The sequence below is a fragment of the Ischnura elegans genome, chromosome 4 (genome assembly GCF_921293095.1).
Source record: "Ischnura elegans chromosome 4, ioIscEleg1.1, whole genome shotgun sequence".
Classification (NCBI taxonomy): domain Eukaryota; kingdom Metazoa; phylum Arthropoda; class Insecta; order Odonata; family Coenagrionidae; genus Ischnura; species Ischnura elegans.
In genome coordinates, this window is record NC_060249.1 from 92,652,145 (window position 1) to 92,678,692 (window position 26,548).

At 38.7% G+C, this 26,548-nt stretch overlaps 1 protein-coding gene across 2 annotated transcripts in view; it reads right to left on the reverse strand.

Moving 5' to 3' along the window:
- LOC124157780 overlaps positions 1 to 26,548 on the reverse strand; it is a 77,284-nt gene that overhangs the window by 36,911 nt on the left and 13,825 nt on the right. Inside the window, exons 2-3 of one of the 2 annotated variants that reach the window (XM_046532791.1) lie at positions 21,360 to 21,383; positions 3,460 to 3,668 (exon numbers count right to left, since the gene is read on the reverse strand). In XM_046532791.1, the coding sequence (XP_046388747.1) occupies positions 3,460 to 3,668; positions 21,360 to 21,383 (233 nt within the window). The remainder of the gene's footprint in view (positions 1 to 3,459; positions 3,669 to 21,359; positions 21,384 to 26,548) is intronic. The other variant, XM_046532792.1, reaches the window with a different exon arrangement.

Genomic DNA, 26,548 nt, shown 5'->3' on the forward strand with positions numbered 1-26,548 from the left:
AAATTATACCAGAAGAAATATGTTGAATTTATTTTTGGATATACATTTATTAGATTTTTATTTTAGAAATGTAACTTTGAGGGAACTAAACCAGAAAAGTGGGTGCAATGATTTTTCGTGACTCAAGAATATTTTATTTGGCCATATGTGGTGAAATATGTGGTCAATCGTACGTTTCACTAAAGCTGGATTAAGGGATTATAATCGTCAGAATTGTTTTACTTAATTATTGGGCACATCTCCATATTATATCTTCCTTGAACAAAATTATTCTATTCTAATAAGGAACGCATCTTGAAGTGAGTTAAAGAACTCTAGTCAAGTAGCTGGTCAGGTAAAATTAATTAGTCAAAAGTTGCTGAGCCTCTGTAAGGTTCTGAACTTTTTCCAGCGTAGTGCCTTGATAATTTTTTCTGAACCTCCCGAATTTAAGAAAACAACATATTTTATTAGCTGAGAGATTATTGGTCTCCGAAAGATCAATGTGCAAAAACTTTGAATACGAAGGATTTCTTCCTGCGTACTTAAAATTTGCCTCTCCGGGAGAAATAAAATTACATTTTAATAATTTATTGCAAAATATTTTGGAGTAAATTTGATGAGAATAGCATAAGCGTAATTTCATGAGTAAAATATGAAATTGGTGCAATTGCACTTCGCGAGTGTTGATTTCACGTTTTGAGCCTTGGTGAAAGTAACACAAAGCGAAGAAATACAACTATTGAATCGTAAATAATTCATATTTGTGGCTGAAAATATTTCTTTAATCACCTGGGAGAAAGTCGCGAATGGCTAGGAAAAATACCCCTTTGGCGCATTCCTTCTTCACCCAAGAGTGATGCCTTGGTAGTTAAAGTGGTAGAACTCTGGAGCGAATTAGGAGATAAGGGTTTAAATCTCAGTGAAGGAAAATGATTTCTTCCCCGTGGAATTTTCAACCTTAATGTACACTTGCGGGTGACTCCGTAAAGAAACTTGGAGAGCCCGCGGTCATTTCCTAGAGCAATTCACCCGGGATATTTTACTGAAGGCTTAAGTATTAAGTTACATTGTTATTAGTATAAATGACGACGTACGCACATACCACTCAGGGTGACCTCGTCTAATCTTTATGAAGAGCTTGCAGTGGTTTCATATTTAGCATTTCCTTCATTAATGCCTGCACTATAATACGTTGATAAGGATGAAAAATATTAGGTTTAAGATTTTTGCGTCGAATTTCCTCATTTCTATTATGAAAGGACATTTTATTTATGAAATTATTACTATATCGCATTTTATACGCGCCGAAGATTCATTCCGCTTCATATTTGAGAGCCGTACATAATAATACAATTCCTGTATCTACTTGGGGTATTTCTCGAGCTCCTCTACTACATAATAGTAGGTTCGCGACTTCCTTCTCCGCTCGGGCTATTTTGCTCAAGTTTTAATGATATGATAGTTCACGTCGGGCGTTTTATTTTTAATCGCCATCCCATCAGCCTCTGCCGAAAAAGCCTCCCTTCCCGCCGCCAGACCCCCCCCCCCCAACATCACAGCCACCCCTCATCGTGAGGAGGGAAAAGGGGACGGCTCGTAGTGGCGATGCAGATGGTGCGTCGAGCGTATTTTTACGCTCCCCGTCCCAAACGGCCCGTTCGCGGGTATTTCTGGAGCCGCGCGCCGCGACCCTCATCCTTTTGTTCGCCCCGATCTTCTTCTTCTTCCTCTCTCCCGCGCTTCCTCTCCGCTCGGCCATTATTCTCCGCATCGGATTTGGCTCGGTACAGGACACATGTGCCCCAATACTAACACACCTCTCCGCCCAACCCTTCGCGTCGTCGCCGCCAGTTTCGCCAAAGGAGCGAGAGACAAAAAGACAACGCCCGCGAGCGCGTAAGTCCTCGGCTTTGACTGAATGGACCGTGGCAAAATCTATATCTTGCAAGCCATAGAAACATGTGTAAATGCCGGTGTGTACCAACGAGGTACGGGTAATTAGTTTACGCTCAGTTTTAGATATGTAGTGTCAATAGATTTAGCATTTCCGGCATGCCTATGTACTGAAGGCCTGATATGCGAAAGAACGATAACCAACTGTAGAAGGCGAGACCCTGTGGGACTTAATGGCAATGCTGATAATGAAAGATTTCAATTTCACATGCATATATTTTTATTTGACGAACTGGTGCGAGGAATAGCATGCCCACTTTGTTATTAGACGTACCAGTAACGGCATTAATGTAAATGAGTTTCCTGTCTGTGAATGTATATTGCATGAAATCGTGAAGCTTTGATGCAGTGTAGTTGGTATAATCAAAAATATTTTTGTAGAAAAATGCGAAAGAATGATAACCAACTGTAGAAGGCGAGACCCTGTGGGACTTAATGGAAATGCTGATAATGGCAGAAGATTTCAATTTCACATGCATAAATTGTTATTTGACGGAGACAAAGACAAAGACGGAGACAAATATCTGGTAACAAAGCCCATTGCCTTTAAAAGTGAGTAAAATTAGAGAAGTGGCATAAAAATCGATCATGGATTACTCATTTTCAAGGCAACTTTTCTTTTTCTTGAAAATATAATCCTTCCATGTAAAAGAAACGGGAGCGTTCGAAACATCGACAATGCCATAAATGCGCAAGTTTTAGTAGTACAGGTGAAATATCGGGAATGTACTAGAATACTTATGAGATATACTGATGAATTCTTCTCGGGTTTTCAGCCAGGTTGATTCTGCCGTATAAGCCGCCGTTTTGAGAAACGACTTGTTTCCCATCTTCAAGGCCATATTACTCTTCGAAGTCCAATTTCACACAAATGAAATTGGTCTTTCAAAGAGTAACACGGCCTTGAAGATGGGAGAAAAGTCGTCTCTCGAAACGTCGTTATATACGACAGAATTAACCTTGCTGAAAACCCGAGAAGAATTCAACAGTAGTATTCTCCAGGAGAAATTCAAATCAGTTTCTTATGAGATATAATTTGAAGGAACAATTCTGAATAAGCCTGATCGCTTCAGAGCCAAGCAATGTTTTTCAGGAAATCGAGCTCTTGCATGAAAATCGGTCGCTTCTAGAAGGAATATAATAGCGCCAAATAAATTTGAGCTATCCATTTCTCATAGGTAAATTATATGTAGGGAAATAAACATTTCAATGAACTTCAGATATCCTTCACAAAAATAGTTTCTGCACCTTGATGACGCTGTAAAATTGGAGTCGATACACCTGAAAATTATTACTCCAAATATGATATTCAACAATTCCAAGCTGTCAAGAAACTTCCTGATCACGAGAGATCCCATTCTTTATCTGCTAAAAACCACTCCAGTTTTGCATGTAGATATGAAGAATGAGCACCTTGAAATAAGGGGCATGACTGAGAGGTGGAATTCTCGCCTCAGGGCACGAAGTCCAGCGGAGCGGGTGGCCATGTAGACTTAAAATAGACGGAATGAGGAAGGGGCTTACATGACGGGTAGAAGCTCTGCACCTTCTCCGTGTAGAGATCGGAGGGTGGCCACTGGGGGGTGTGCCTCATCCTCTCGTACACCTCGGCGAAGTGCTGCTGAGTGGTGGCCGTGAGGGGGATGCTCCGGTTGGCGGTCACTAAGCCCGGCTCCCGGCCCAGCAGCGTCAGAATCGTGTTCTTGATCGTGTTCAGACGAATTTCCTTGTGTCTGGGGAAAAAAATAAACAACGAATACGTTTGAATACATGCATTTAAGTGACGGGAAATGGGTCCATCCGAGTATAGTGTGGTATTTCGAGGAGCCGACTGACAGCCTAGGTCATTTGCGCCGTGATGGAATGGTGGAGAAAAACCCGGCAGCGGCATAAATCAGCTCTTATCGATATTCGCCGAGGGGACCACAATTCAACATCCCATTCGACGGACGGAGTGCTGTACTCGAAATGCACTCAACGAAGCACTTAAGCAGGGATCGAGCGGTACATGAAAAATCTCCTACACCGCCCGGACTAGAATCCGGACCCAAAATGTGGAAAGCCAAAACTCTTGCCACTACAAAAAAACCGATCCAGAGTGCATTCAGTTCTATTTGTTTCTATGGAGGTATTAATTCGTGGTTTTGGCAGAATTTCTAATTAGAGCGCATATGCGAAGGAAATGGTAAAGACATAGGCACTTAACAAGTTGCTTTTCTATTCGATCGCTTTTTCATTTGAAGAAACGGTATTGGGAGCTGGTATAGGATCGAATAATTTGATTTTTGAAATCATGCTATCAACGGGGTGGGAGAAAACTATTTGCTGACAGTCACAAATATTTATTTACTGGCAAAATTTTCGTCTTTGATGACATTTTAAGGTAATTGCATTGTTAATACTTTAAATGAGAATGGCTTTAAACCCAAAACCAGCTATCAGACAGGAACATATTTTTAAGCCACAGCGTTTTTTACATCAATTACCACCGTATTTGCTAATTTAGAACAATTTCTCAAGAGAACTTAATTTTTTTACATTATCCAAAAGCATTAATTGTTAAAGGGATAGGTAGATTATAAATTCTATTAAAATTAATATTATTTGTCTACGATAAATTTTCTTGAAATGCGTGAGAAAGAACATTCTTATAAACTTGGAAATTAGGTAAAATATTCTCTTCCCCCAAAGTCTCGCAGAAAAACGGTCAAAACCTCTTCTAAATGTGGAATCAGCGAAGTGATAACTTTCCAAATGAGATTTATTTTAACTATAATTCTATACCTAAGTTAAAATGAATTTTCGAATAAACATGGTCTCAACTTAGCGTTCAATCAAATATTCTTTGGAAAGCACAGGAGTCTGAATTTGTTTTCAAGCCCTCTTCTCTTACTCTCAAAAATGGATTAAAACTCACTGCCACTATGATTGAGAGATTTTTAGTCCAGGTTTCTTCACCTTTCGGTTAACGTTGATTGCTCAATAATTCAGGAAAGTTGTAGATTGAGAGGTATTAATAAATTTATTCGTCAGCATTTAAAGTTAATACACCGGGAGTAGAAAAATATGTCACGAAATTTTAATCCTGGATAGCTGATGCTATTAAGAACCAAAATTACCAATGATTTTTATGTCGAAAACGTACCATTTTTAAACTATAGAAACTCTACGATTGGACGCGAATCCACCCCATTGCCGGATGCCTTGGATTCATCGCGATCTCCGACAGGAAAAGCATTCGAAGTCATGAGTTGACCTGAGAATCCGACAACAGGGGAAACCCGCGGCCAATCGGAGCGTTTCGCTCAAAGTTTCTGAATTTAAAAATGGACCGTTTTCGACCGAAACATCATCAGAAATTTTGTGTCCATCTACCATCAGCTATCCAGGGTTAAAATTTCGTGACAAATTTTTCCCCACCCTGTATTTTCAACGAAACACATTAATGCTTGGGCAGATGAAAATCGCTCGAATGGAAAATTATTTTAAGCAGCTCATCACTCACATCAATCCATGCACAAACATCGTAATGATAAGGGCTTGAAGATAGTACAACACGCATTACAAGAGAAAACACAATTGATTACATATATTGAACGCCGGCGATAGGGACCATTTAGGGGAGTCCCAAGCGATCTTCTCATACTTGAAATAGACTCCTATCTAATGCGAGAAGTCTCCAGGATTAGAAATGCGCTCACTTTTGGGGGTGTGGCGGGAGAGGCAGTGGCAGGGGTGGGAGAAGTAAATCACGAGGGGAATGACGTCCGCCTAAGCGGCAGAGAGACTGGGTGGGCTATCGAAGGAAGAGGGAGGGGAGGAAGGGATCGGGCGAAGAAGAAGGAGAGGAAAAATTAACGATAGAGGACGGAGGCGATCCCAAGGGGAGATGGTTAAAATCGCCGAACTTGTTAGCAGCGAATATTTCCAGTTTCCTTTTGGAAATATAACTGATAAATTTTGTGCTTAATTGTGTGAAATATTCCATTATAAAAATAAAAGAATAAACTTAGTTAGGTTCACTGATATATTAAAAAACCACGATCGGATTTCATACATCTTCACCTAAAGAGGTAAAAAGGTTAAGAAACTAGGGTAGTGCATTTTTTTCAAATAAATTAGTGAACCTTACAAAGTTTATTCCTTTATTTTCTATCCTTTTGGAAATGTTTGATAAATCGGAACCAGGAAAATGTTCACATCGCCTTGTGCATATAATGCTTCGCGAGCATTTAAAGAAAAGAGATTAGGCATCAGACCTATTCAAGTGAACTATCATAGAAGAGTTGCTTTTTTGACAAAAAGATAAATTTGTAAATTTAGAAAGTGTTAATTTAAAACTTAGAAGACGGACTGGAGAACGATATCAGCAATAATGGAAAGGTTTCTATTGCTAGATTTTACTATTTGTCCCCATTTTCAGTATGTCACTTATTGCTTAGTTTTTTATTGCCAAAAATTGCAGTTATCTTTCGAACTAAAAATACAGTTATTTTCTGTTATTTCCTGAAAACAACTGTGACCGGGTTTCACGGCTATATACTTCCCGCCTGGCTATCTTGGTTGCAAAGAACCTGAGAATGGAGATATGTGAATAGAATAATGAAGAAGAGGAATTTTCAGACATTAAACTAGAATAATGCCTAATATTATGGAGTTAGAAAAATACGTTACATAGGAAATCCAAAAGCCAGTCGCAATTGCAGACGCCTGACATTTTTAACTTCGCCAGCGTCTTAAAATGTTCATTCTCTTTATATTTCTCTTGTTTGAAAGTGAGCTTATTAATTAGAAGCGAAATCGTACTGTCAAGGAAAGAGGATAAAGAGCGGAGTATAAGGGAACTGAAAGCCTGATATGGTACGAATGTTAGTGACCGATGCAAAAATGAGTGTATTCATCTGAAATCCGAAGGTAGGATAAAACTTGGGATGATACTACAGCTGTACAGGAAAAACTAGTTAAATGTTTGGTTTGTAGTTTTTAAAAGACAGATTTATCGAAAATAGGGGATCTTTTAAGACTATCTCTACTCTTTTTGTATTATTGTTTGAGAACAAAATGTAAAATGAAAACTAGCGTAGCTGAGACTATATAACTACCAGGTATACATTTGGTTATTTTGAGAGAAGGAATTTGATCACAAACATTTATAAAATGCACAGACAGCAGAAAGAATTTAAGACAAGGCATGGAAGAAGAAGGGTTGGATTGGTAAGAGTGGAGGGAAAGAACTAACGTTTTAAAAGAGATAATAATTGGGTGTATGCAAAGAAGAAGACCAAAAAAATGGAGTATGAGAGGTGATCTGAAGGCAAGGCAAGATACAAGACGCTTAAAATCGCCAGCCTTGCTAAACGCCGAATAATTCTCGTTCTCTCCCCCACCCCACCCCTCACGCACCTTTTCCCACACGCGGGCGTAATAATAATAAAAAAGAATCGCGTACACACGGCACGGCAAAAGACCGGTGGTGATGAAAAGAGTGGGCGGGTCGGAGAAGTTGTGACGGGCGGTAGAGCCGGGGGATGGGGTAATTTATGGGCGTTTTCGGCGCGGCGCGGTGGTGGTGGGGAGTGAAATTTGCATAGCCTAATGGGCCCGCGGCGCTTTCAGGAGCGGCGCGGCGGCGGGCGGCCCGGATGAAAGACCACACCGCGGCATCAGGGGAATGTTTCGAAGGGGGGTGGGAATAAAGTGGCGAGAGGTGAGGCGATGTGATTGGATGATTCTCCGATGGCAGGAGAAGGATCTGGCGGGTCGCGGTCCGTCGGTTGATTGTTAATAACCGTGGGATATTCAAGGCATTTGTCTATCGAAGATAACTGACTACAGCCTTTTCTCTTATTTTTCGAGTAAAGCTAATGCAATGCACCAATTTACCTCCAAAATCTATGTCAAGTATTAACAAAGTAATTAAGTAACCCATTATTGCTTCTAAGCAACATCAAAAATTATAAATTTTCAGCTCTATTCACGAAATATCTAAACTACGTGTAATTTTTTCGAGTAAAGTTTAATGACGAAGTCATTAGCTGCCACTATAACTATGATTGAGAACAAAATTTTCCCGTTTTAAAAATGAAAAATCCCGAAATTTGATTTCTCCTAGAGGTAGCTCTGGGTTAGAAAAAAGGTTAATGATGAAATAAATCTTTTACCTTAGTTGAAATATAAACTGCCCTCGAGCAGCACGAACTATTCGGAGGCGGATAAATATGGGGGGCGCGCACCCCCACCTTGCGGGGTCGCTCGCATTGCCGAACATTTCAGAACCACAACTGTAACTTTTTTAATATCATAAGATGGCATTGTATTGTACGTGCGTGTTATCAGTTTAAATAAAACGTTCTTACAATTTGCATTTGACTGTCATTACTACAATAATTAATTATCATGACTACAAAAGTAAAGGTAGCTCAAGCTATCTTTTACGACCCCACCTTGAGTTTTTTCTGTATCCGCCACTGGAGCTATTTCTTATATAATATCCATAGATTGAGCCAACCATTGAACCAGCCAACCTTTAAAACCAATTTGCTTACTCTTTCTTTTTATAATACCATTTAATTGCTCTTGAGGAAAATCATGGGTACAGCTAATTTCCTGTCTTCAAATTTATAATCAATTATATCCAACTAAGAAATGGAAAACCTATGAAGGGAAATTATTTACTGTACTAAGGTTCTTCTCTTTTTTTTGTCAAAGATGAATCCTGCGATTGCATTCTAAACAATCTATTAACCACCCTAAATTTTGAAAATTTGTAATAGTTGCATACAAAAGCTGACGAGAGGAAAGATCATTTCTAGCAATATACAATGCTTGGAAAATAAAATTTAGGGAATAGTCATTCACGTAGTCTGTGATTCAACCCGAATGTTGGCTTGAATAGAATGACACAGAATATGTAGAATAATATAGAATGCATGGAGCATAGAAGGTCTGAAAGCATATCATATATAAAAATATCGAAATTGTATGGAACATGGATGAAAAAATAGAATACATAGAAAATGAAATATTTGGGGGAGGATGGTGGGTGACTCAGAATGCATAGAAATATAGCCTAATATGTCCTCGGCGGTCTCAGGTGCTGAGCAGCGGCTGGCGGCTTAGATGGAAGGCCGCACCGCAGCTTCTGAGGAATGGTTCTAGGGGATAGCGTGTTGTGGGATATGATTGGATCATCTCCCGACGGCAGGACACAGATCTGGCGCGAAGGGAGGCTGCCTGGGCCGCGCTATCTCGTTAAGCGATCGCCTTTTGACAGGAGGCGGCATACTGGAGGTATTAGAGGGTGCGCAATCGTTTGAAACCGCAAGCCGTAGAACTGGACTTTGATTTATGATATCATTGCGAAATGCATTGCCGGACCGCCCGCTGTGGAATGACTCCACGGGAAAGTTTTCCCAAGGGTCCAGAGGTGACCTTAAGGGTAAGGAGGAGTTTTTGGCGAGACCTACGGCATCATGATTAGCCCAAGCAGGCGCATCGACGCGAAATTAATACATAAACTTTCGTGTGTGAAAGGCGTTCCAGTTAGCCTGGAGCAAAAATCGGTCACGACGCGATAAAAATTACGTTGCTTTATCTCGAAGAGCATCTAAATTGAATGGATAATTACTTAAGCTTTGATTTGAAGGCTATTAAAAGTGTGCCTTAATCAGGAATGTAGGAATGCATGCATGCTTATAGAAACTGAAATACAGACTGCAGTGGTTTCTTAATAATACATCCACGCCATTTTGCAGGAAAAGAGACGGAAAGTCTCTTAATCTTTGGGGAAAATATAAAAAAAACTAGAATATTTAGAATTACGTATGACTTTCACCAAAGTCATACGTTGCAATTACTAATTAAATTTGTGAAAAAGACATGTCCTAGAAATATTAACGTAGTTTGCCCCTTCTGATATGAATCTCTTTTTCCTTTTAATTTGGCGAAACTTCATGGCCCACATTAATAATAACTTCGCGCTGCCACTAACCTAAATCCTCTCTATTATCCAGATAGAAAAAAAGACAGAAAACTTGGCCTTACTAAGTTTTTGGCGTGCAATATATTTCAAGCGAAGGACGCCTGAGCATCCGAAAACCGGTACTTTTTCGGAGGCGCGAGGAAATGAATCCGGAGATGGAGGAAATGAATAAAAAAGTATCGGACTCCGGAGGCTGGCTACACGGCATCCACCACGAATTATGAGCTTTGGCTGGGGAAGGAGGAGAAGGATAGTCTAGTTAGTCTAACTTAAAGTCATGACATGAAAAATAAAGCAAATGGAAAAAAGGACAACTAATGGACCGCGAGGAGGAGGGAGTGGAGATAACGAGTCGGAATAGTATGTACCTTGGTTGTGGAGAGGGAAAGAGGGAGGCTGGGAGTGAGCTGGGATGAGTTGGGAGTGCGTGTGGGTTGGAGCCGTGGAAAGTGCGTGGAGTAGTCGTGTGGGTGGCCTTGAACCGGCTGCGTGGCTAGACTCACTGGGAGAATAGGTCTCTAGGCGATAGCAACGCTCAGCTTGGTGGGTAATGCTCCTCTAGCATTCACTGGTAACCCATATGCTAGGGGTCTCCAAACTTTTCAATCTAACGGCCTCATTATATCTTTCCCACACTTATGTAGGTCGAAGGATTGAAAAAAAAATCCCAGTGCCAGTAATTTAATTTCCTCAAAAATGATTAGAGTATGAACATGGAAAATTTTTATAATATCTTGTTTGAAAAAAATCAGGGTAAATGCTTTCGGTTTCATGCAGCCAAATTGTGTGACGAAATAGACTGTCGTTTTGATTCCAAAATTTCATTAAAATCGGGTTCCAGATTACGCGGGGATTTTTTTGGCGGGCCGGATGAAATTTTCGGCCGGATTTGGCACGCGGACCATAGATGCTTGTTGGATGGCATTAGGACAAAACATCTACGTTAAAATGAAAAGGAAATTATCTTCCGCAATAGAGTGAAGGAAGATACTACGTGGGTTTTCTTTTCGGCTGGAAGAAGTAATCGCTAAGCATAGCAGTACAAGAGAACATCTGTTAATAATGGCACTTAAAAATAATTTAGCTGGAAATTTAGGACATGAAGAATAATTTCCTTTGGACTCTCAAGAAATTTATCATTATTTGTTTTCCTTCATAATGGGAGAGAATAAGAGATAATTCTATCCTAGATCCACTATCTGACGTTGCTAGATGGGATAGGACGATCCAATATAGGATTTCTTTTCGGCTGGAAGAAGCAATCGCTAAGCTTAGCGGTACATGAGTCATTTCTCTTAACAGCAGCATTTAAAAAATGATTTCGCTGCAAATTTTGGGTATGAAGAATTATTTCCTTTGGAATCGCAAGAAATTTAACAATATTTTTTACTTTATAATGGTAGAGAAAAAGAAATGTTTCTATCCCAGTACCACAATCTGAAGTTGGTGATTGTGAATATCCTCGATTTACAATTGATGACTCATTCTTATTAAAGTGCACTGGAGGCCTCATGGCCAACGTTTTATTGATGTTTTTTTTATTTTTTTCCCCGCTGAACAGAAACCATTACGTCTTTAACACAAAATCCGGTTCGCTAGGTTAGGGATGACCTCGCTCGGAAAGGATGATGAAATTTATGCGCTAAGAAATAATGGGAATTACGAGTCCCATTGGTTCATTAGAAAATCCTTGTACCCAGAAATGACTGGGTTCAGTCGTAAATGTCCGAAGGTATCCCTGAACATTGTGGGATTTATACCCTAACCTTCAAAGCCTTAGCTAACCGGCTCCCGCTTCCCACGAGAACACCAATGATAGAAATGATGTCATGCATAGTTTTCAGCTATTGGCCCTCTCCTCCACATCCGGTTTGTCTCCTTCCATTTGGGCGTAAATAAACTTTGAAAATAGCTGCCTGGCGATAATATTAAACAGGCAGTTGACATTAAGGAAAATAATTCAATGAAAAATAAAATTTTCAGCTCTTGGAAACTCAATAAAGAAATGCGGACAACTCTTTTGGTTTTAAACATGCAATATGTTTAAATTCGCTTTATTTTTTTTGCAAGCTGATTTTCATCTTAAATATCTCATTTTCTACTTTTCATCTTCCATAATGACCAGATTACAGGAGAAAATCATCGACGTTAATAATGACCCCGAGAGACGCGAACATTATCTACATTATGGTGCATCTTTATGCAATTCTTAATTTGGTGTAATGTCATTAAATCCTTTGTTGGCCATCTCTCAGAAAAAGTAAAATGTATAGCTCCGTACTTTATTTATTTACCTCGTGTGGAATATGAAAACAAACTTATTAAAGTTACGTAAATTAATAACGATCAGATCAAATTAGTAGTAACTTAGGAAACTTATCATGGGTACTTTGTAGCAAACTCAACGTTATTGACTTTGGTAAACATGAATTTAAATATCTTCCACGCGCATACACTAATTCGGAACTAAATAATAAAATGAACTATTTTATGATTTTTGCATGGATACGATATACACATGTATAGAATAAATTATAAAAATGTATCTATTGTGGCCTGATTTTTCAACTGTAAGCTGTGAATCAAAATCCCCAAGTGCCATTGAAGCAAAAAATCCTAAAAGAAACAGCATAAGGGATATTTTTTAAATGTAAAAACGTTTGAAACACCGAAGAAACGCGCCAAAGGAAACGATTCGTAAACTGGCACCAATAAATCAAATCCCCGATGAGGGCTCGTCCAAATTACGCACCGTTCCGCAAAAACTGAGCGAGAAACGGCCGGGGAAAGGAGAAAAAAACGGAGGAGACAGAATAAAAAAAAGCGTGTTTCATTCCCATCGGTGGGCACCGCTACATAAATCCCCGACTAATTCTATCGGTTTTAACCGACAAGGGAAAAAAGAAAAAAGAGGAGGAAAAGGAATGCTTCGAATCTGTTACCTCAATCCGTCGCTTAAAGGTTTTGAAGCCCTGCAATTTCATTGAGGGAATTGATGGGCTGGAGAGTGGGAGCAGGGTGGGGGCCCATAAGGCTCGCCTACCAGTCCCCGCCCATACCACTCTACGCCCAGTCAACCGGCCCCCCCCCCTCCCCCCTTCCTCACCCTCCGTCTCTCGCTATCTTTTCCATTCTGTTCTCTCCTCCCCTCTATAACCTCGCTTCGCCACGCTCGCTCTCTCGCCTTTTCATTCATCGCTGTCGACCCCGAGCCACTCCTCCAATCCAAACCTCATCGGCTTCACCTTTATCCGACCTAGTCTTCCCCTGCGAACTCCTCCTCATTTATTATCTCCCAATCAAAATTCCCTCGCCGACGGAGAAAAAAATCTTCCTCCTCCCCCTTTTTTTTCTTTTTTCATCCCGACTCATTATTATTGTTGTTTTTTCTCTCTTTTCTGTGTTGTCGGGTCCGTCTTACTCTAAACGCCGACCCAGACTCACTCTCTTCTCCTTGACTCGTAGACTTTTGAAGTGGACCGCATTCTTGTTCCACTCTTCCTCCGTGTCTCCCCATCCCTCCTGCACCACCAAGCCCATTCCTTCTTCCCCTTTTTTCCGCTTCATTTTTGCCGCCATTCAATGAAGCATGTTAGATGTTTCGATTGATTCGAGATCTTAGCCAAATTCAGGATGTGTTGATGGTCCTCGGTGTTGATATCAGTTATGTGAGTGATAATTCAATAATCTAACGTAACTTATTACACTGAACTAAGTAGATAAAATCAACACGATTATGAGAGTGACTAGCTATAGAATGATGATATTTCCTTCTCCAGTGAAGTGAAATTACGCATCTAGCTGTCTTGGGTACCTCGAGCATTGCGCTCCATTTTAAGGAATGGGAAATCAGGCATCTTCAAAATTCATATTTTAACTCATGTATTTCGGGCGCGATTTCGACCATAGAAATAAATTGATATGATGCCATGAGACAGTTGTTACAACTCAAAATGCACTGCCACTCATTCTATTCTCGCGCATTTCGCGTATAAAATACGTGAATATCAGCCATGTTTGGAAGTTCTTTTTCATTCCAATGTTTTGAGTTTCGTGACTGATTAATATTCAATGCTATTCGATATCAATTGTCCGAAAATTCTTACCTGAAATTCTTCTTCTCCGAAAAATGATACCTGATTATTTAAAATGTGCCACTGTGCAAAATGCAAGCATCTTTGATCATTAGCAATCGAATACTTCCAATAGGCATAGTTGACCACCCAGCGAGGGGCAGGGGGGGTAGCCAGGTAGTTGCCCCCCAAGATTCAAAAATAACAAAAGTCTTTGAACAAATTTTCATTAAACCCACGAAAAATGATATGTATTATTATACGATATGTTACTAAAATAAAACTATTTTTTCAAAGAAATAATCTCATAAACTAATAAAGCTCTGTCATAATTTTCTTAAAATTTTGGTTTCATTCACCTTTCCTTGCTAAAATGTCACAACTTGGCTTGCCCCCCCTAGTTACGATCCTGGGTACGCCCTTGCACCGACTGTCTTAATTGACTCCAAATCAAGGGTAGTCTGATGAATCAAAGGATTAAAAAAAAAACAATGAACTATATCTGCCCCTGCGAAGTGAGAATTTTCCAAATAAGGAGACATCATCGTATTCCAGTCAGGCCTTAGCCACGAGACTTTGCCCCTCAACGAAATTAATGCATAAAGCATTTGCAAATGTGCTTTGAATATTACTGTGAGAAGATTGCTAAATCATAGTTAACTAATTGTAACGGCTGTTCGATGGATACGATTTCCTGATTCTGCGCCCTAGATCGTGATTATTTACATCTTTATTTACTTCGGGCTTGTCCTGGAGGTAACTACTGCAAAGTAGGCTAAACGAAAGGCGATGGGTGGCAGAACTCGATTAACCAAATTTCATCGAAGGACTTTGGAAGATAATAAATAAATGTTTATATTCACCCAAGTCTCGAATGATATTTCCGTATCTAAGAATTTTTTACCTCTCAGGATGATAATTAATTTTTAACTACTTACTCGTAGTTCCAATTCTATTTTTCGTCACCTCCAAGATATTACTCAAACAGCAAAACACCTTAGAGGTCATATAAGGACCAACTTGATGCCGTTTTGAACTGATCTGAAGTAAATTGTAGTTAGTAGGTGAGTATGACTTATTATTACGAATAATTTTCGGTAGGACATCGGCATGGTAATTTTCGCAGCCACTTGGTTCTAATCTTTGTTCGCCGTTGGCCTAAGCTTTTGGCTCCTGCGCTTTTAGACCAAGCGCTGACTCATACGGACGTCGGACGCTTAATTATAACTATAAGCTAATAAATAATGTAACTAATAAATTATTATTAATTCATAAAATTGCGACCATACTCCCTCCGATTACGATTTTGTGGTCTTGAATTCTGCTTTTCCTTACTTACATTTTCGTAAAATAGGTTAACTCTTTTAATTTCAGTGAACTAGAGAAGCGCTCATCCGACTCACAGGGGACGTCGAACACAGTGCCACGTGTTTTGTCCGTGGGTTTTCTACACACGTAAAACTTCACGGTCGACGGGGTACACATCTCATCCACCCTCGCGTCCCCTAGTGTTATCCACATCCTAAATATTCCTCCGATCTCCCTCCCATTCACCCCTCCCTACATCGCCCCTCCGACTGTCTCCCCTCCCTCTCTGTATCCCTCTCGCTCACTCCGAGTTGCAAGCTTTAATTCTCGCTTTTAATGGGCCAGGGTCACCTTTTGGGATGGGATCGATAAAAGATGGCGGGAAAAAAGGGTTGAACAGGTCCAAAAGATTTATTATCACCACAAGCCCACCTCACCCTCCGTGAAAATATGCTCATTTTGTATTCCCGCTTCTCCCTGGCATCTAATTTTCTGCACCCAAAGCAATTAAATCTGTCATGCGAAATAGAAATTTAGAGATTTTTTTAAATTTATCCCTTGACGGATCAGGTCACGCACTGTGAAAGTGGGGAAGTGATCAATATCACTGGCTCTCAGATGAATTGTTTTTGCATAAATAATGTCAACTTTCTGTTCCATGGGAGTTTGAGTTTGCTAATATTAGCTGTTTACACGAGAGTAGTGGACAATCCATTGTGAAAAATGCCTTTTTTTAGTCACTCCCACATCATCACGTTAAGAGAGCATTATTCATCAAGTAGCAAAATAGGAAGTTTGAGTGGAAACTAATCGATGGATCTGCTAATCCAGGAATTATTCCTTTGAATTTTTGCTGTAAATACAAATAATTCTCTAAATGACCACAATAGTCCCTCACTACAAATCTGATTACGATTTTAAGGTCTTGAAATCTGCTTTTCTTAAGTTAGATTTTCGTGATATAGGTACACTCTTTTGATTTCAGTGAACTAGAGAAGAACTGGTTGATGAAATGATCGTAGAAAGAGGTAATAGATTCATAAAAATATTTTTCATTGCATCGTAAAGTACGACTTCAATTTCTGCGAACTACCAATTACCCGTGTACATTATCCTCTTTCTGTGATGGATGCTCATAATGCCATTTCGTCGTCAAACGGGCGACAACCCTCACAGGCGAAACCGAAATGTATTGTGATGCGTCACTAAATTTAGTGACAGATCACAATTTTAATTTTCTTAAATGTTTTCAATGAAATAAAAATGCAAAAATACGAAAGAATTTCAGTCCAAGTCCCGAACTTAATTTTTTTTCCAACTATTTAAAACATTTTCATGGAGTTTTTATTTTGACTAGAAATTAAATTACCTCAAGGAGTAGGAAACTCGAAATAAAAAATACGAATTATGAAAGCAAATTTGAAGGTTATTCCTGGCTAAAACATTCAAATGAAGAAAAGGGAAGAAATTGTTTTGTTAACTTTTATGTAGCACATTATCACTATTTTATAAGAATCCGCCATTTGTATGATATGCATTATTTCAGAAGTAAACTTTTTATTTGATAGCAAGTTTACAAATATGGTGAATTTATACAAGCAATAATAAAAATCAAGTCTCTTGGAAATCTACGTATAGAACATAAGTACCGTAAAAAATGTTTGTTATGGTCAGTGAAGCTAATTCCAAGATGACAAGAGGGCATTCTCTACTTTGTGTGTACGAACGAAGAATCGTATACGAAACGCAGAAAATAAGATGAACCGTTGAACCTTCCCCAACTCGGATATATACCCTATCAACATTTTAAAATTGGATTACATATGTTTAGAAATTAAAAAATAATGAAGAATTCTTGACCCGGTTGCTCTTCGAGTATTAGTTTTTGAAAGTAACAACACAATATTCTTCCTTCATATTGATGGAATATTGGTAGTCCTTATTTATCCATATTGTACGTTATTATTTGATGAATAGTCTTAATAGAAGATATCGAAGAGTCATGTCCCAAAAATGCATTCAAAGTCTAGAAATGACTCCCAACAGAAGTCGCTAGGATGATGCAATCACTTACGTAGATGAAACTTTCTTCCAGCCTAAGTTATATCACCCTCTTTCCTGAAATAAATCTTCTTTAAAAGAAAATTTACTCTCAATCATCTAACAATTCGTAACTAATATTGGATCTGGTAAAAGTATGAAATGATTATAAGGTCAACGGTTCACTGATAACACTAGGATTTTACGCTTGATTTCATTAGCGCAAAGCATAATTATACCTTTCATTGGGGAATTTTTTTCGGTGACCCGCTGACAAAATATCGGAGTGAAATATGTTGCAAAAATGCCTGGAACGTCACAGAAAGCCATCATCAATTTCCATTATAAAAACGATGGAAAACATTTATTTACTGTACTCATATTATATGTGTAGATTTTTAAGAGACTCGAATTTTTGATTGCCTGTATAAAATCACCATATTTGTGACCTCTCTAGCGAATAAAACGTTTACTTCTGATATAACATCATATCGCAGCATGTCAACGGCGGATGTTCCTTAAATATTGATAAGGAGCAATATGATACGTCATCGGGTTGTTATGAAAACAATACCATCACTGATATAAGCGCGCCCGCTTAAGCGAAAGCATCCTCCTTTCTTCCATTGCCTCCATTAAAATGCTACCTACCAATCTCCCATAACACTTGCCCGCACTCCCACAACACAACCCACCCCATCACTTAAATTCCCCCCTCCACCGTCAATGCCTCGTCCCCTCCGTCTGAGCCATCCGTCACCCCCTCTCCCCCTCACTACCCCAGCACTCCACCTCTCGCTGGCCCATTATGAGGCCGGGCACTGCCGAGACGTCTGGTCGGCTAGCACCTTTCCTCCTCTCCCCCCTCCACTCTCTCTCTCTACACCATGTCTGCCTCCACCTACCTACCCCCTCCCCGACACCCCTTTTTCCTACACTTTTTTCCCTCGATTCTTCTTCTTCTTCCTCTTCCAAGTCTGCCTAGAAAACCGCAAGGTCAGTGTTGCCAACCTGATAGTTGCATCCTCCATCGAGGGGTAGATAATAGGTTCTGAGGTGGGCCTCACGAAGCAGTCTTGATTTTGGAAGTGTTGGCCACAACTAGTGGAAGAAGAGTTTCGCTAATTGAGATAATTTTTTAGCGGGAAATATTCTGGAGACGAAACGATTTGTGAATGTGATACGCTTCGCCGTTTAGGTCGGGCTTCGGGTCTTATTTGAAGGCCGAAATAGCAAATAGAATGGATATTTTTCCGAGAGTGTTCCAAGTTTTGGGCCTTTTGAGAGGTAGGCTGAAGATAGGCCAGTGAAAACTTTTAAACTTGATCCCTTTGTGGTGAATATTACAAGATTTTGTATGTCGTCCCTTATGGATGTATTTTAATGGAGCAGTAAAAATTACGATTAAAAAGGCGCCCATAGTAATCGGAAGAGTTTTTCAATGTTATTAGTTAATTGAGGAGTTTTTACAAATAATTCAGCCAGAAAAGATTTGGGTGACCAATTTCAATGCGCAAAGGCAATTGCCTATTCTGGCGAAAGTGTAATCAAGGCTGAAACCCAATCTGTTCCTAACTATGCAAGAAATTGGGTCTGGTCGCATCATTATGTCTGATATCCATTGAACTTGATTTGTGTAAGCAAGTAACCTGAACGAAGCTTCCTGGTTTATGATAACATAATTTCTACCTGTAGTTTTTGGAGCAAATAGGTGAACGTACATATATCCACCGCCATAGTCACGACTGTGTCAATATATTTGAAAAACCCTCATTAATATTTATCGTTTGTTTTACGACATGGAAATGAAAAATTCGTATCGAGCGAAAAATATTTTTACTTCGTGTCACAACTTTTCATTTGTCGTAATTTCAAAGCCGAGCTTTTCTCCACTTATCCTTTTGCTTGACCAACCTCGACGAGAGACACTGTCTCGTCAAAAGTACAAGCTTCACGGCTTGAAAGAAAGAATTACTCGCGGAGAATACCGTTGGGAGTACATTCACCCCTTCAGAATACCGTCTCTCACCCAAGATGCTTATTATTTTGAGGCGGTCCACTCAAAAAAAGCGTTGGGCTACTACTTTACCAACAAATCCCACTTAATGCTGGACAGAAATACCAGAGCCCCGAGTAAAGAGGTGAGGTTCGGAGTCCACGGCGTACAACTCACAGAAGTCATAAAATGGTTAGTCGCAGTGTGCATTGGCTATTCCTACCAGACTTCGGTGATCCCATATCTTGCTGCTATAGTTCCAGATTTAATTATAGAGCTTGGAAAACTTCTTTGATTCCCGCAAATGTTGCACAATTGGTTAAGTCTCGAAATACCACGGGTCTCGACTAACGGGTGGAAATAATGTTGAAAACAACAGAAAAACCAACAAGTCCGCAAGTTGTGTAATAGTTAGAAACTAATCGTTAGGAATTCAAAGTTATGAAATTGTAACCAATGCTATCTCATTTTATGCTTTTGCCCCTAATGGTATTTTTTCAAGATATCAGTGAAAAGCCGATATTATAAACCAAAGCAATAAAAAAATGAACTTTGAAATAACAAAAACTTGCCTTTAGTGCAACAATATCTCCGATTGTTTCCAGAAATATCATTTATGTGCATAACATCGCGGCAGAGATGAAGATAATTTTGAGAGTATCTCGTGTATATAAATATATCCTTACAGAGATATCTATATTCAATCTCTCAAAATGAATTGGGTGCAGTGCAAAATACTATTAAGTTTAGCGAAAAGGTTAAGTAATTCCTTGTTATAAACAATCGAATTAATTTTATCTGGCCATAGAAAAGCTGCTGCGACTATATAAAAACTGAAAAAATGATAATCTAGGCCTGAGACATCTGCACGTTAATTTTCCATCCCCGTTGCTTGCGGAATTAAGGTTTTGCTAGCTCAAGGTCGCGTATTCGAGTCTAATCTGGGAAGGCTCGACCATGAATGTTTTGATATCGAAACCATCTGTTTTTATTTGATTGATTCAAAACAAAAATTTAAAGCCAAAAAGAGATTTTTTGCTGGTATCTGAGAAAAAAGCTGCAGAAAATTGTTTTATATATTGATACCATTAAAGAATATCCAAAAATTAGGTATACATAAATAAAAAACTATTGGAACAGTTTCCATTGGATTTCGCGACTCATCATATTTTATATTCGCCAATATTTTTGTTTGCAATAGCAGGAAAATTCAATTGGGAACTTAAAATGCAGCTAAAATTCTTTCACCAATATCTCAATCCTCAGCCGTGATGAATAAATAATAACTCCCCACGAATAGGTTGTATGAATGTTTGGCATCGTAAGTTGTATTCACCAGAATAAAAATGCTAACATTCATACCTAGATTATGAAAAAAGACAGAATAGTTCATGCAGCATGATATAAAACTAGGTGCTATCGAAGACGCGCCATGTACTGACAAGTGAAAATGTCCGAAATCTCGGTTGCTTCACCCCATTCCTTTTCATACGACTTATAAAACTCTCTTAAACCGACTGAATACCTTATAAAGTCGATTCTAATTATTAAATTTCAGTTCTGTTAGTAGCTACTTGAGTTAATCAATCAAATTTTAGATGCAAGAAAAACTTCTTATTCTACGCAACACGTTTAAAAAATGCAATATTAGTTCAAAATTATTTTGGCTCCAAAAATGCGTTATTTATATGCAAATATAGCAATAGGTAGAATTCATCATAAATTTTTGACGACAACGCAAATATTGCAACAATAAACTTGAGACCTCCGTTGACTGCGAAGGCATTTGAATAACGCTTCATTTCAAAAGCCAAAATACAAAATTTAATTCAATTTGGGAAAGGATTAGTTAGTAAGGGAAGAACACTTTACTCCAGGCAGTCAGTAATTGCAACTCGATGTGTATGCTCGCGTACAAATGGCATTCCGAGTGTAAATGGAGCGGAAATACAAGGTAGATCATGCATGTGTTGCAGCAGCCAATGTCAATTAGGAACACGCATTGCCTTCACTCATTTGGTCTTACCTCTCGACGTTTGGTGCTTCTTGGCTGCTCCGGGGGCCGAGTAGAAGTGGGAAGGGAGGAGAAAAAGGAGAAACCCATGAATTGAAATCAAATGATAAGTGACCAACGACAAAAAAAGAGAAGAAAAACAAAGGTCATGCTACAAAACGAGTCTAGAGTAATCAGAATAGCACAATATCGTATGTTTTTAATTTTGTCAAAAGAATCAGAGATCCTGAACTGCATCACCGTGCGAGTTAGGGAAATGGTGAAGAAATGATTATTGAAAATGAGAGCTTGGCAGAGTAGTGAAAAGAGCCATTTTTCACAAAAAAGGTAAAATACAATAGTTTTAAGTTATTCTTAAACACTGAGAATATTATCATATCAAATAATAGCAAAACCACAATGACAGTTTAAAATGTAAAGAAACGGTTGCAAGATGTTGCTCTGAAACAAAAAAACAAGTATTTTGGCAATACAGACCCGGCAATGCATGTAACAGATTAATGATTAAAAACTTATCAATCATAAAATTCAATTTTTAATGTTCACTCTGAACCACATAAATAACGTAATAACCACCAAAAGGTTCGGTGTACATTTTTATAGCTGATAGTACAGGTTAGTCCAGCGGTAAAATCTCATCGGGAATAAAAAAGAAAATGAGGAAATGCACACTTAAAATGGTTTCGCACCTTGCAGTAAAGGAGGAATCTTAACGGACAACTGGGAATGGGTTTCAAAGGCAATTGGCATAATTTCGATACTCACTCATTAATTTGCTTAATTTTCTATATCATTAAACTTAATAACTTTCATTTTATCTCATTTGAAAAAGCTGCATGTGAGCATGCGGTAACATCTCTTGGATATTCGTACGAGACAAAACCTCGCTTATCCATTGATGCGTGACCCATCGTGACCTGACCACGGAAAGTCATTGCCGGGAAGAGTGCTATTGCAGTAAATAGTGAGTTTGGATGATGGTACACGTCTAGTTGCAGAGGGGGCGGGGGAGGGAGGGAGGTGGGGTAAGGCGATTGGTTGTGAGAGAGTCGTCCATTGGTCACTCTCTCCTCGCCGCCCATTGGCTCGACTCCGGATTTTCCCGCAAACGGAGCCGAAACCAGATTAGGAGAGGTGAAAGGGGCACAGAAGGGGAGGAACGGCAGCGCTGGCATAAAATGGCAAACCTCCCTGCATGAGACTTATTCCCAATGGTCGTCACTTCACTCTGTTGAAAGGGCTCGTTCAGCATCGTTTTTAAATTGTTGACTGCGATGGCGCTTGAGGAATAAAGTGACCAGTTTTTCAACCCGTCGCCCTCTAGAGATATTCGCGACGAAAATCGACGGCCTCATTCGCAGATAAGTTAATGACGCCACCGACTGCTGCCGAGTGGGTAACCGAATCTCACTTACTCCTTGTAATTGAATATAAATCTAGTGTGCTTCGTATGCTTTACAATTACGAGAGCGATGCTTTGAGCTGAGACTCTAATGACGACACCAACTCATGAAATATTTGCGGTAACTTTCGGGTTTTCTTAGTTTAAAACTTCGAGAGAATAGCTACCATTCTGATACGTGGCCGGTTTGATGCGATTTATGCGCAGGGGCAGATTTTTCCGAAATATTAGAAGCCAATTTCCCACCGGTTGAAAGAATGACAATTGCCAAGTTTAACTTAGTTCTTGATCGCGTGAAGCCTTCAAGGCCAGGTATTGGCGACAAGTCGTGAAGGCCATATGGGTAAGATGAAAATCGAAGAAGTGCACCGAATAATAAGAGAAGAAAGTTAATTGTTCTGCACCATATGGCGGATAAGGACCCATAAGGCCATGCCAGGAAACTTTACAATTATGTGAGGAGCACAATGGAGGAAACTTTTCACGGAAATGTACATGAGAAAGACCGAGAGGGCAATATACAGAAGGACACAAGGAAATAAGATCATCAGGGAACCGAAGAAATTAACTTGTAAAAGGTGGAAATGGAGGGCTGCTGTCACCAATCATATAATTTCAGTAATATGAATGTGATCACGTGAAGGAAAAAGAAGTTATGATAATCGGACGTTCGATTTCTGGGTAAGGAAATTTCTAAAAATTTTCTCAAATTATTTTATTCCTGAAGCTGATTGCGCGAATTCAGCCGTCAAACCACGCTATGCAGACAACTGGCCTCTGAGGAAAAGGCCTCGCCTGGCCAACCTAAGGTCTCAGTTTTTATGCCTACCCTGATTAATTATTTCTATAAGAAAGAGAATGTTAGGCAGTGCCTATTAATATCTTTATCAAGAGTATACACTACAGGCAATGAAGATAACATTATTCAGTAGCAACAACGGAATATGCTACAAATGCTTAGCATACTTCCTGACGGCTATGGTTTTTTGCTAAAGCTATAACTGAGAAAGTTACTAAGGAGTACACGTAAAATGTTTCCTTTTCATTTCAATCCGTATTTTGCAAGGCTTAATTGTTTCTGTTCCCAACAAGTATCATGAATGTAAAAGTTTAATGCTCTCTCCTTTTTCAGTAAGAGTAAGATTTTATATATAAATTTCCAAATTAGTACAAATGGATATTGGCCTGTGCCTTGCCATTGGATAATGAGTAGGGGTGCAAATTTTAATGAGTTAACACATTGGATAGCAGTGATGAATTAAGAACATAATTTATATGATGAAATATTTCGCTGTTAAATTTTTGATGAAATACTGGGCTAGTTCACGGATTTTGTTCTTAATTTCAACCAAAACGTAAGAATAAACACATAATGCTGTCGCCTTCATTAGTGTTTGCTTTTTGGCGATTGTTATGAAGTTTTCTGAATGAAATTTGGTGCCAAATTTTGAAGGTTAATGGAATACATAATTGCTCTTCGAGGCGAACAAATTATCGAATTGGATGGAAGAGGCAGATACTTTGTGGAGATCCATTATGAGATATGAAGTAAAACACTTTGCACTTTCCACATAAAAATTTATTAAACTACATAATAAATTTTTATGTGGAAAGTGCAAAGTGTTTCACTTCATATCTCGAACAAATTATCGTTAAATACCACCGCCAGCAGTTGGCGATTGAAGCATTACAGAGTGGGTGGGATTTTAATTCCGCGTTAATTTTAAAAAGAGCCTACGATTGATAAAAAAGATATACGTTGTGAAAAAAAGGCTGATTTGATGCGTTTATGCTGATTCCATCCTTGAGATTGGAAAATTGCGAGTCAAATAATACTTATTAAGGACTTCTTGTCTCCAAGCAATCGCTATTATTTGCACGTACACGCCGTTGTTTTTGCTTGAATTGGTTGAAAAGCCGTTGACACTATTTTAGAAGTATTGATGATGCATCAAACAAGGTGTTATTTGTTTCGAACGCATTCTGATTTATGCATACCCCATTGTAATTCTCGGAAAAACGTCAGCCATAACGCCGCGTCATCACAACCTCTAAAGACCGTTTTACACGGGGCACGTACTTGCACAATATGACGTGTGTACGAAGGCGCAGTTAAAATTGCGTCGTGTAAAGTGGTGAAATGCCAGAGCACATGCGAGAATGCGTGGACGTAAGATGGCAAAATAGCCCCTGTTCTAATTTCGTTCATCCATTCGCGCAATTCCACGCCATTTTAGAAATTAATGCAGTTCTAACCTGCGCAATACCGTGCCCCGTGTAAAATCGCCTTAATGAAGAGAGAAATAAGTATGAAAATGAATTTTCCATTCAAGAAAGTATTCATTAAATTTCTGATTAAATTATTTCTTTCAAAACGAAAATCTTGAGTTTAGGTGATAGAAAAACAACATACTATTTAGGCTTCTACAGTCATTCTGTATACCAGTAGTTACATAGAAAGATCACTGGCTCTCATAATAAATAAGATTGCCAACGCGATAACCTATGGTAGTACGCATTTCTTCTGCGTCTATAGAACTTAGCTTAATAAGAACGCCTTTATGTATAAATATCAGAGAAGTACCAAAAGTTTATTTAGCAATTCCTAAGTATAGAAGCACGAACTAAGTTTTTGGAAGCGAAGTTTTAAAATCGTTCAATTTAGCGCAATGATTGGTTATCATAGTTTTTCTCCGGTATCAAAGAGTAAAATTGTTGAATTATAATTGGGAGTTTAATACTATGGCTACAAATATTTTTTCAGTTTCTACAAAGTACCACCCACACAAATTTAATTAAGGTATTAAGAAATATGCATGTATTGCGAGAAAAACATGAAAATAATTTTTAAATGCAGATATTTCTTGGCATGAAGCTTATTGGTTAGTCGTCATAGCGATTAGAATAAATAAAATTGAACACTACCTCCACTTCAAATAAAAAAAGTAAAAGCATTCCGTAGTAAAATAAAATTATTGCCAAAAAATTAATCAGGTTATTAGATATTACAAAAATGGTTCTTAAGTTTATAACCAATAACCACTGCGCAAAGATACCACTTCCCTCTGAAGTGTTAAAAGTTCAAACGAAAGTTTTATGGTTTTGAAAATAGTTATGGTTTATGAGGGAGCAGAAAAACGCAAATGAAATATAACTAAGAAGAATGGAGATATGATTAGCTTGCACATGGTGTAGGAAACACTTTCATAGGGACTTGGAATTCAGATCCGTTGATGCTGAGGTAAATTCTGAGTTAAGTCCCAAAAACTACTGTATAGATGAAAGAGATTTAACGTAAAAAGAGCTCCGTGGAAACCACAGGTGGCAAATGAAAGAGAACTTTCCCTGCTTTTGGATTTTAAACTGCATTACTCCCACGGGAGGACTGATTTATCGCCACATCCATCAAGCCTTGGAGCTGAATAGCGTCTGGAGTGAGTGAAAGTATCTACGGAAAGATAGAGTACCATAATGGATAGCACGGTAAATTTTCACCATATTTTTCACTTTCCCAAAAAAATTATTCCTATTCACCAGCCATGGGATAGATTTACGCGTTTCTTCCTTTCTTCACGTTTCATAACTCCAGCACCTTTCTTTCTTATGTTTTAATTTTTAGAAAGAACAATTTATTTTGGTACAAATTTTTCACTTACAAAAAAAAACGATTTTTAACAACTAAATATGTACTAAAAATTCAAATTTTATGCAATTTCTGATATCTTGATTACCTATGTTAAATGCGACCCGTTACAGTTTGTTTCGATTTGATCATTCCAATGTTACCCCCATATTTGCT